General features: G+C 39.9%; 1 protein-coding gene across 1 annotated transcript in view; it reads left to right on the top strand.

The window, feature by feature from the left end:
- The window catches only part of DNAH8 (dynein axonemal heavy chain 8), a 204000-nt gene that overhangs the window by 7712 nt on the left and 183502 nt on the right, over positions 1-12786 (top strand). Inside the window, 6 exon segments of the mRNA XM_042456521.1 lie at positions 6182-6330; positions 6647-6836; positions 7375-7538; positions 8004-8180; positions 9458-9571; positions 11315-11422. Of these exon segments, the coding sequence (XP_042312455.1) occupies positions 6182-6330; positions 6647-6836; positions 7375-7538; positions 8004-8180; positions 9458-9571; positions 11315-11422 (902 nt within the window).

Raw genomic sequence — 12786 nt, 5'->3', positions numbered from 1 at the left:
CAAGTTTTCCTTGAAACAGTAACCATAAAATCAACCTCTCGTTTTTACTAACAATAAAATCCACATCAAACTAATTAACAAACAGTAGTTGGATTGCTGTCATTTTCAGAGGGATTCCTCACCTCTAAATTTTCATTTTAAAATGATTAAGATTAAGTAGGTGTGACAGGACCATCTCTCAAACCTTAGGTGACCTTTACCTCTTATCCATAAACAGCCCCTAGTCACTGACACTTGCCCTGCATTTACTTTATTAACACGATTTTGAAGTGCATACGTTTCAGGGTCCCAAGTGTCCCACAAACCAGTTCAATGTTTAGGTAGTGCGCTTGCCTTGGCTTATAGTTTATTGAAATCAGACAGAGAAATCTACCGTAAAAAATGAACAGTAACATTAAGACAGAGAATATCTTATGTAGATTACTTCAAGCTTAGTGTACTGCAGGCTTTTAAATACAGTGACCCTCCACATTCACTGTGGTTAGGGCACAGGACCCTTGTGAAAGTGGGAAAATCACATGTTTTTTTCTCATCGGAGAGAACACTTTCTAGGAATCTTTAGGGAAATTCTATGCTCAAGATCTGCTAGACATTGACCATGAAATTGCACTGGAGAACCTAAAATGCCTAGGAGTTTCTTGGTCTTCCTGCATGACATTTGGCAGAAGCTGACAATAGATTCACAATGGAGGATCTAAAGATTCCTAGAGAGAACATATTAATAAGTCAAAACCACAAATGTGGAGGGCTGACTGTACTCTGTCTGTACCCTATTCTCTCACTCTCAGTAGGAATTCCAACCAGATTTGCCTAGTCCAACTGAATCACACTCTCCTCTTGACTAACTGAACTGAACATCCTCTCCTGTCAGAATCCTTATCTGATCTTTACTGAATACCCTCTGTCTCTCTCTCCAGCCTCCGACTCTCTCTCTCTCAAACACACATGTACTGGCTTTTACACATTCCAATTTTCCCCACAGCTCACCTCACAATCTTCCTGGTCTGCCTAGCAAGTCTGCCTAGCAACTCTGGGGCTCAACAGACTGCCCCTAAGGGGTGGCTTGCAGCTGCTCCATTCAGTGCCGGATCAGGGCCGTGGCAACTACATGCCGCAGCCCTGATCTGGCCTTTCCACAGTTCAAAAAGGATCCAGAAAAAGTGGCTCCTTGCACCGCGAAAAGGGCGTCATCTGGACGCAGCACCAGAGGAGCACTGTGAAGCTTCCTACCATGTGGTGGGGCAGTGTGGTGTCACACTGGCATGGGGGCAGAGTCGGGGCATGCATCACGTGGATGCCATGCCCCCACTCTGTCCTCATCCTGGCCTTTGATGCCAGCCTGTACCACCTGTCTGTCACAGTAAGTTTAAGTATTTGTGCCTCAAATTATTGTTTGCCTTCTCCAGCTTGATATATTCTGCAGTACCTATACAGGACCTGTCTCTTTAAACAGCAAATACAGATTATAATAGCTACTCCATCTACTTTGTCATATTGTGTGTTTGTAGTTTTTGTGGGAAATTAGGAAATTCATCTGTTTGCATAGCATGTCCAACTTCTTCAATCACCAATGTTCCTGTGTAGTTCCACCTACGTACCCCAAATATATATATTTCTGAGAAATATATACTTGAGATTTGTTTAATCACAACTTCCTGCAATACATTCACTCCATTAGCCATCATTTGTTTGCAATGCCTCTTTCTTTTCTGAACCCCACTTACACCTCTGGAATTTCTATCTGCCTGTATGACTGGAATCTATGTTGCGGAATTTTAAGAATAATGTTGCATGATAGGAGATTAGTGCTATGGCCCTGTAGTTGCTGCAGTCTTGTTTGTCCCATTTTTTTGTGGATGGGTATGTATATTGATCATTTCCAGTCTGTTGACCACCATTTTGTTTCACATATTTGCTGATATATATTAGTTAGAACTAGAGTTGATTCTGTCTGTGTGGACTGTAGCAGTTCAATTGGAATATCATATGTTCTGATTATTTATTTTTCCCAGTTTCTCCTATTGCAGCTTTCATCTCACTTTTTAGGATTTAGGGTTCATCTTCATATAGTTCCTCATTCCGTATGCCACTCATTGAATCAAAGAGTTGGAAGAGACCACAAGGGCCATGCAGTCCAACCCCCTGCCATGCAGTAAATCATAATCAAAGCATCCCTGACAGATGGCCATCCAGCCTCTGTTTAAAGACCTCTAAGGAGGGAGATTCTACCACACTCCAAGGGAGTGTGTTCCACTGTTGAACAGCTTATACTGTCAAGAAGTTACTCCTGATGGAATCTCTTTTCCTGTAGCTTGCATCCATTGCTTCGGGTCCTGTTCTATGGAGCTACAGAATACAAGCTTGTTTCAGATTCTATGTGACACCTCTTCAAATACTGAAACAGGGCTATCACATCACTTCTTAACCATCTCTTCTCCAGGCTAAACATACCCAGCTTCCTAAGTCATATGGTATGGTTTCCAGACCCTTCACCATTTTGGTCACCCTCCTCTGGACACGCTCCAACTTGTCAACATCCTTTTTGAATTGTGGTGCCCAGAACTGAACACAATATTCCAGGTGGGGCCTGACCAAAGAAGAATAGAGTGGCACTATTACTTCCCTTGATCTAGACAATATACTTCTATTGATGCAGCCTAAAATAGCATTGGCCTTTTTAGCTGCCACATCACACTGTTGACTCATGTTCAACTTGTGGTCCACTAGGACTCCTAGATCATTTTCACACATAGTCTCTTTAAGCCAGGTCCCCTATCCTGTATCTATGCATTTTATTTTTTTCTACCTAAGTGCAGTATCTTACATTTCTCGCTGTTGAAGTTCATTTTGTTCATTTTGGCCCAGCTTTCTAATCCATTACGGTCACTTTGAATATTATTATTATTATTAACCTTTATTTATGAAGCACTGTAAATTTACACAGCGCTGTACATGCAATCTTTTTAGTTAGACGGTTCCCTGCCCTCGGGCTTACAATCTAAAAAGACATGACACAGAAGGAGAAGGGAGTGGTGGAGGGAAAGGGTAAGAGGTCCAGCAGTTCCTCTCTACCTCCGAGGCCTGGACCAAGGCAGATGGACTGGAGGGAGGGCTTGGCTTCAAAATGGATGGTTGATCATTTTCCAGGGAAAATACATACTCTCAAGTAGGATAATACATATACAGTACATAGCAATACAGGAAATGGTTTGATAAACAGGCACCAAAAGAACATCAAATAGTAAGCGACAATTATGCAATGCCTGGGAAGGCTTCTCTGAACAGGTTGGTTTTCAACTCCCTTTTGAAGCTGGTTAAAGAAGTGATGGCTCTTGCTTGTGGGAGAAGAAGGTTCCAGGAGTGAGGGGCAGCAAGTGATAAGGGGCGAATCCGAGATGGGGCAGAGGAAATCCTGGGCTGAGACAGCAGACCTTGACTACCAGAACGGAGGGCCCTAGTGAGAAGGTGAGGAGAAAGAAGGTCTTATAAGTAAGGAGGGGCCAGTCCATGGAGGGCTTTAAACATCGACAGCAGGAGCTTGTACTGAAAACGGAAAGGGAGGGGGAGCCAGTGAAGGGATGCCAACACAGGAGAGATGTGGTCAGAGCGGTGGGGGGAAGTGATAATGCGTGCAGCTGAACGCTGAACAGAGATTAAAGGACGGGGGTGAGAAAGAGGAAGCCCAGCCAGGAGGACGTTACAGTAATCAAGTCGTGAGATCACTAGGGCATGGACCAGGATCTTGGCAATAGAGGCGGAGAGATATGGTTGGATTTTGATCCTGTCCTCTGGGGTATTAGCTACTCCTCCTAATTTGGTGTTATCTGCAAATTTGATAAGCATGCCCTCTATTCCTTCATCCAAGTCATTGATAAAGATGTTGAATAGCACTGGGCCCAGGACAGAATTCTGTGGCACCCCACTGGTCACTTCTCTCCAAGATGAAGAGGAGCCATTGTTGAGCACTGTTTGGGTTCAGCCGGTCAGCCAATTACAAATCCATCCATTGTTTTCATCTTTAATTTAACACGTCTGTGTATTGCATCCAATTTTTTAAAATTTCTTCTTGATCTTGTAGTATGTTCTTTTTCTTGTCATAGAACATCCTGACCCTTGGTTTGAACTTCCCTTTGATTTCTGAGATCTTGTGAAAGAAGTCTCTCATTCTTCATTTTTTATTGTTGTCTTCTATTTCTCTGCTTTGTTTGTTATAGTAATTCTCTTTATCCTTGCACATTAGTCATTGAGCAGTTGCATGGTTCTGTTTTTGTTCCTATCTTCCTTTTCTTTTGCCTCTCTTCTTTCATTTACTGCTTGAAGCATTTTATCTGTTATCCACTGTTTTGTCTATTCCTTTTAGGTCATCGATAGTGTCTTTCTGCATTCTTCCTTAATTATTTTCTTGGCTTCTGTCCATAGTTCTTTTGGTTTGCAAATCTATTTCTGACATTGTTAGTAAATTCTGTTGTGAAATTGTTCAGGTCATATTTTGGTATAATGACTGTTTTTGTCTTATTTACTTTATTTTTTTGATATATATGGTTCATGGTCTTTACCACAGTCAGCTCCTGGTCTAGCTTTGGCCACAAGAATAGAGCTTCTCCATCTTCTGTTTCCAGTTAAATAAACTACAGTGGTACCCCGGGATACGAATTACCCAGGTTACGAATTTTTCGGGTTACGAAAAAATCCCATAGGGATTTATTGTTTCGGCTTACGAAGGTTTTTTCGGGTTACGAAAAAACCTCGGCGCTATTTTCCGCCACCGGAGGGCAGCAGAGAGCTATTTTTCCATTAGCGCCTATGGCAATTCGGCTTACGAAGGTTTTTCGGGTTACGAAATTAGCCGCGGAACGAATTAATTTCGTAACCCGAGGTACCACTGTATCTGATTTTTGTGTTGGCCATCTGGTAATGTCCATGTGTATAATATCTTCTCTGGTTGTATGAAGAAAGTGTTTTCAATTAATGGGTTATTGGCCTCACATAATTCTATTAGAAGTGCTCTTGCTTCATTTCTTGCACCTAATCTGAATCTTCCTACTGTTTTTAATCCTTCTTTGCTGCCTACATTCGCATTCCAGTTGCTTATGATTAGTCTAAAGTCCTGGGTTGGTTCTGTTATCAATTTCTTCATGTAATCCTTCATAGAATCTCTCAGTTTCTTATTCCTCTGTGTCAGTGGTTGGCACATGTACTTGGATTATGGTAATATTTACAGGTTTTCCCTGACGGCTTGTTGACATGATTTGGTTTGATTTTACATTGGCGGGGTACAGACCGCCGCCGCCGCCAGTAGGTCCACGGGGGAGCCGGAGCCTTCACACGCCCCGACTCCCGCGCGGACTGAAAAAGAAGCTCCAAAATGGGGCGCGCTCGCTACGTCACAAGCGGCGCGACGCGTACGGACGCTCAGCGTCCCATAAGCAAAGATGGCGCCGGCCATGTAGAAGGGCCGGCGCCATCTTGTACGGACGGAGTCCGTACTAGGCCCAGGGGCGTCTATAAGAGACGCCCCCTTTTTAAAATGGGACGTCCTCTGGACGTCCCAAATGGCGGTGCAGAAAGCACCATTGTATCCTTTGACTACTTTTGCCACATCTCTTAATATGAAGGCTACCCTGTTTCTTTATGTTTTTTTCATTTCCTGAGGAGAACACTGTGTAGATAGCTGAGTTGACTCATTCCTCTCTATTTTAGCTCACTCACCCCTAGTATTGCTATGTTTATGTGTTCCATTTCTGTTTCCACTTTTTTTAGCTTCCCTGGTTCATGCTTCTCATATTCCATGTTCCTATAAAATGTGTAGTGCTGCTTGGAACTATTTTTTGCCATGATTAACTTGTCTACTGTTTGGCTTCCCATCTTTACATTCTTCTTCTCTACCTCTCTTTTTGTTTACTAGATTGTCCTTTGTTTCATTTGGAGTTGTCTCATCACAGGGTTTTCTTGGTGAAAGAGTCTCACAAAAAGGTTTACTTTTGCCTCCCTTCATCCAGTGCTAACATGCATATGCCATTAAATGCTTTCTAGTCATTATTAAGCTTTGGCACAAACCTGTGTACTTCCTATCTTGCAATAACCTGTACAAAGGATGGCACTGTTGTTTGTCTCACTCACTGAAAAAGGATGCTACAATATAACACCTCAAACATTATGTCCCATTTGTGTTTATTTTCAGAGTGTGGCAGGACAATTCCAGGAGTGCTGAAAGGAACTAAAATGATGAAAATTTATGTTGATGAGTCACCAGACAAATTCAAAGGAATCTGTTTATTCTTTGTACGGGCCAGAAATGACATTGCTGTGAATATTAAGACTATGCATGAGGTACTTTTATCATTACCATCGTTATTTTTAGCAAAGTATCCATCAGATAGATGATGGCAATGATGGGGACAGGGGCCATATATTGTTGAGATTTATTGTCCTGGGTTGGTGCCATACATCCCACTGTCCAGGGAGGCAACACAGGATGGAGACTACGATCCATACCTGAGGTTGCAAGAGGGGAAGATTGTCAGCTTACCAAAGCAAGGAGCAGATGTTGTTAATTTTTTTTAAAAATGTCATTAGATTTATTTTAAAACTACAACTACTATTGCGTTTTTGACTTCTGATACCTATCTCAATGTTCCATTTTCAGGACATATACTTTTCAGTGCTGGATGGAAGTGAAGGTCTTCTTCCCGGAATCAAGAATGTTATTTCAAATGTTTTTCTGCCAGCTATCCTTGCCACAAACAATTGGGGTGCTTTATATCAGACCAAGCAGGGAGATCTTGAAAAACAGAGTTTTACTGAAACTCTCAACAGATTTCTGGCATTTTTGGATGGTAAGAACCATGATGAATTAGTAGAGAGTGGGTGTCATCAGTTTCAAATATTTTAGGCTAAAATAATGCAGCCGTTTAAAAACTATTATTATGAGAGACAGTACTAATTGAGGAAACTTTCTCTACACAGTTTGTAGCCACTGGCATTTCCAGACAGTTTTTCTGATGGTTCACTCATAGTAAACGTATATGGTGGTTTATTCCTGTCATGACATTTTTTAAAAAAGATTTTGATTTGATAAAGAAAGAGAGAGGTGCCTTCTCCTTCTTGGACCCAGAATCTTTCTTGGAAGGAACGTTTTGTTGCAGAGAAATTTTGGTGGGTTGGGGTTCTCTAATAAGCAGGAACTGTGTCATTTTAGGGATGGAGCAACCCACCAGAGATGGTTTTAGCCTGTGTGCCAACAAATGGTGCACAAGTAAAGGAAGTAGCAGAATATGTACCATCTCAACTAGTGTGCAAAGTATCTAGGGAAAGTTCTTAGAGATGAAACAAAGTTGAAATGGCAGAACAGATTATGTTCTCTGTTTATTTTAGGTGCTAGGGTGAGCATTGAAGGGACTGTTCAGTTGAAACAAATAGATCACATTGACTTGTCTAAATTCCAGTCTTTTGAAGAAGTAACAGCAGCAGCTGCCAATCCTGATATGGTTCATCAGTTAGAGGAAGTGCTTATGATATGGTATAAGCAAATTGAACAAGTAAGTTTCTTGTGGTAAAAAGACCTATAAAGAACCAGGTGTGCTATAATATGTACAATAGTGTAGTTGGACAGAGTGGCAGAAAATGTCAACATTTACAGCCACATTCCAAAACACTGTTAAAACAAAAGATGTTTTAATGTGAAGTTGAAGGCTTTTGTGGCCAGCATACATGGTTTGTGTGTGTGTGTGTGGGGGGGGGGGGGTTGGCTATGTGGTCATGTTCTAGAAGAGTTTATTTCTGATGTTTCACCAGCATCTGTGGCTGGCTTCTTCAGAGAATGCAGGCATGGAAGAGAGTTGGGTATATACTCTGTGTGTGTGTGTGTGTGTGTGTGTGTATTACCCAGGGTTACATAGTAATGGCCAGTGCATTGAATATTTGATTCAGAGTTTTGATAAATATCCATAACCAAATATACACTTTTATTGTATAATTTTAACATTATTTTATTGGGCTTATAGGTATTGATTGAGAGTGAACAGATGAGAAAGGAAGCTGATGACTCAGGTCCTCTCACTGAACTAGAACACTGGAAACGCATGTCTGCTAAATTTAATTTCATTATTGAACAGATCAAAGGACAACAATGCAAGGGTGTTATAAATGTTTTAAATGTTTCACGCTCCAAAATTATAAAGGTAATTCTGGGTTTTTTTCTTTAAGAAACAGTTTCACTGATTTAAAGTATGTGTCTACTTAATCTTGCTTAAAAGCATGGTCTCTGTGGACTCTTCCTTGTCATTCATACATAAGGTCATACTTAGATGTCAATTGCCAGAAATTTTGAAGAGATTGAATTCCCCACCCCATTTTTCATTAATATATATATATATATATATATATATACTTTTCAGAACTATTAACAAAATGTAATATTAGTGCACTTTACAAATTGAAAGTCACTTCATTACTTTAAGAACATAAAATGGATTTATATATAACTTGGTTTGAAATAAAAGTATCCTCTTTGCTATATTAAAAATACAGTTTATTCAGAAAATTGCTATGTATTGAATTGACTTTTTAAAAATTGACTGCAAAGAGTAAGGAACACCTGAACTATAAGGAGCTTCTTTGTTTTTGCCAGTCTATGAGGAATCAACCAACTATCCAATGACATAAAAAATACAGAATAAAATTTAATAATAATAATAAGTTTTATTTATAGACCGCTATTCTGCAATGATCATAGCGGTGTACAGTAAAAATTGCAATACAATACAAAAAATTGCAAGGCCTCTCTCCCCCTCAAGATGGTGGTCGGAAGGAGGGCTCTTAGTCTTTCCAGGCCAGGCCTCGTCTCTCCCCCTCAAGATGCTGGTCGGGGGGAGGGGGGGAGGGCTCAACTTCTGTAAAATCAATAAAAGAGAAAACTATTTTATCTCCTTCTGTCGTCCATAGTGCCAAGCAGACATAAAGCACTTATTCTTGTACAAAGAACTGAGAATAGGAAACTAAGAGCAGAAATGGCAGATGTGTGAGATACAGTACATAGAGCTACATAAAAATCTTCCTGCTACATAGTTTTTAGAAATAATGTGGGAAGAATAACTATATGAACATCTTACCATTAAATATTTTATTTATCATTCTAAAAGAAGCTAGTCCATAATCCATTTTTTCCAGAAAAAACAAGCCTTTAGGGAAAGCATGATAAAATGGGTGTTTTTCTGAATTTTCCTGGGTTCCCCCCCTTGGGCCTTCATGCTTCTAGTTACACTTAGTTTAATTAATTCAGAATAATTGTTATGGACTAGTTTGGTTTTATCATTACTAACGTAGACTATAACTGAGACCATTCCAGTACACATTTGCACATTTCAATAATGTGGTTTGAATATAATTAAACTTCTGCTCTTTGAATTCTGAACATTTTACTAACATTGTTAGTATGTTTCATCAATTTTTACTCTAGTTGTGGCGTGAACTGGATGCCAGAATAACAGATACAGCAAATGAATCAAAAGATAATGTGAGATACTTATACACACTTGAAAAGGTTTGCCAGCCGCTCTATAATTATGATTTAGTAAGTAAATTTTAAAATATTTTTATTAAGTTATTTTTACATGATAGTACATAAAACAAATGATCACACATGTGTGTGTTTTAAAAGTGAATATATTTAAGTGTAAACCAACATCATTCTTTCATTCCAAAATATCAGTACAAGGGTCTTGCAGTATGCCAAGATCATCTTGCACAACCACAAGGGTCGGTAGCAGTGGTGGAAAGATGAGGCAAGAACTCACCATTGTCCAGGTGCAAATGCTCAACTGGCCATTGAATGCCAGCCTTTCAGGGACCTTTCAACTAAGGCACTATGGAAGGGATGACATGGAAAAATGCCTGTGTTAATGGCATAGATGAATTTTTAGGTCAGCCCTTGAAGAAATAAGATGCTTGGAATCTGACCTGAGGGAGAGGGGCAGTACACAGCAGCCACTGCCTCCTGGTATCCTTGCCACTTCTTCTCCTTGTTCCCTTCTCGTCATCCTGCTTAACTATGTTGGCAAAATTTACCACTCCATCAGAATAGTATAGGATCTCAGCCCTAGTTATATGCACCTGTTATGTAAATCAAACTACATACCATGCAGTGCAAAATGAGCTGCAGAAAGTGGCTTTTTTTGTGCCATGGAAAGGGCTCCATAGCTGCCAGCGCTGTGGCTTTTCCGCACGCCTTTTGTGCTACGTCATCTGGGTGCACAGCATCACATGGGCATGGGGGTGGAGTCAGGGTGTGTGTTGTGTGGATGCCACACACACCCCACCCCAAGGCTGGCCTTTGATGCCGGTCTGTACAGCCTCTTAGTATTCAATTCCGTGTCAGGACCAAGCTGTAAGTGTAGTTTGAGACAACCCAGGTGGCAGGGTATCTGGGCTGAGGGACAAAGTCTGATGTAAAGAGCAAGTTAAGGCTAAAAGACAAACTAGAATTGAAGAACAAACCAGAACTGATGGACAAGGTAGTAATTGAGATAACAAGAAAACCAGAGGCCAGGATAGAAGAATAAACTACATTGCAGGACTTGGGGCAAGGGGAATCTATGATGCAAGATTGAAGAATAACTACCAAAAGATATAGGAATGCACCAAAGCTGAGAAAGGGTAGACAAGATATAAGTGAAGCACAATGCCCTCTCTACAATATCACACTACACAGTTACAGTGTTGTTATTCCACTTTAACTGCTATGCCTGCATCCAGTGGAATTCTGGGGTTTGTAGTTTAGTGAAGCCAAGAGCTCTCTGGCTGAGAATTCTAAATGCATATCCTGCATATCCCAGGATTCCAGAGGAGGCAGCCATAGCAATTGAAGGGGAATAATAGTGTAGTGTGAAACTGTAGACTACAGAGCATTAGGTTTCACTTATACCTTGTCTACCCTTTCTCAGCTGGGTCTGCTTCCTCACTATTTGCTTCAGGACAGCTGATAAAGACTGTAATATTCAGAAGCCGTTCCATATTACATTATCATAGCACTATGATTCATTATTAATTGACATGGTTACAGTCTATGTAACCCTAGGATTTGTAGTTTAGGGAAGGATTTTTATCATTTTCAATCAAAGCTGCAGTGTGTCATCAAGCTACAAACCCCAGGTTTTCATAGGATGCATACATGGCAGTTAAAGCAGAATGCAGCAGTATAATTGTGTAGCGTGAAAGGGTCTCAGGATAATGTTTTAGACATGCAGAAATATACACCTCAAGTACACAACAGCTTCTCGGCATTCAGTTATCTAATTCTACAAAATGTTTCTCTTAGGTTTCCATGGCTCATGGGATACAGAACTTAATTAATGCTATAAGGATGATACATAGTGTTTCAAGATATTATAATACTTCTGAGAGAATGACATCGCTGTTTATAAAAGTAAGTACTTTGATTTTTTTTTAAAAATGATTTACATATGCAACTTCAAAGGGATGCAAATATGTCAAAATCCAAACTCCAGAACTGTATAGTAATAAAAACTAAAACATAAACTTCTTGGGTTTAAAATGTAACAGTCTTATGTGTTTGCCAGTTTAAAAATAGGTCTATGTAGTTTCAGTGGTGTATTAGTCTTCTATTATACATGACTTTCCACACAGATAATATAGCCAGGACTCCAGTATTGTTTCTTTCCCCCAATCTACTACTGATGATCATATTTGAGTCCCCATGGGAGCTTCATAAACAACAGCCATGGATCAGCTCAGGGGAACATTTCTCTGGCAGTAAGTCATCGATGCTTCATAGGGTAATATACTACCAGGACAAAGCAGGAAATCTTTTCTGGCCTAGGCACTTCATCCATCTGCACTTGGGCTAGAAAGACCAAGGAACAGTATGTGGTTGTCTGGCAGGTAAGTACTAAGCCTGGAGTGGCCCAAACTGTTTTGTTCCAGCAAGCAGATGAGCAAATAGCAGCCCACTTTCAAAAGCCAAAGTGCACAGTACCTTGGGCCAGTCAAGTCACTTGTACACTTGAGTTAGAAAATCTCTCCCCCTTCCTGTCATTAAAAGTACAAATGAAATAAAATAACTAGTCTCGTTGAAGGAAGCACATTTTGAGGCCTTGCACAACATGATGCACAACATGAAAATAGGGTATGCCTTGTTTAAGGTTTTATGTGTGTTGGATTTGTGATCCCTGAGCCAACATGAGATAGCTTTAACCTTAGTCTTAAACTGGTAGGTTTTTGATAATTAAAGACTGTATTGCAGTTGTGTAGTAAAATCTCCATTGCTTCAACAATGAGGATACCAGAATTATCAATCCAGGAAATACAAAATTAATACAGCAAAAGTAAAAATGCTAAGACTCATATAAGAACATACGTTCTAACATTATACACATACAGAAACTATGATAGCTTATCTATGATAGCATAAATATAATAGCAGCTGGATGCAAAGTTGTCTGCAAAAACGCATACTGATATGTTTCATTATGATGAATAATAAAATTTATGGGTGGAACCTTGTCTTATGAAAAAGTAACATACGAAGGAAAGATACTGTAAGGCACATTTGCTTGACTTGAAGCTGCTCATTCATATTACTATAGTTGTGGTATTGCCATTGAAAAAGATGGCCAAGGTGGAAACATGCTTCACATTCCTATATTTGTCCGAAAACCCTGAAATGGTTTTTAGGTTATTTTTCATTGTAAATAAATTGTAGAAGCTGTATTTTTAGGATATTTTATAAATGAATACCAGTTGTTTTGGTGGTAATCCTGGTGAATCTAG

This window comes from Sceloporus undulatus, chromosome 1 (genome assembly GCF_019175285.1).
Source record: "Sceloporus undulatus isolate JIND9_A2432 ecotype Alabama chromosome 1, SceUnd_v1.1, whole genome shotgun sequence".
Taxonomy (NCBI): domain Eukaryota; kingdom Metazoa; phylum Chordata; class Lepidosauria; order Squamata; family Phrynosomatidae; genus Sceloporus; species Sceloporus undulatus.
Note: the sequence above shows the minus strand (reverse complement) of the source record. Positions and strands in the feature narration are given on the sequence as shown.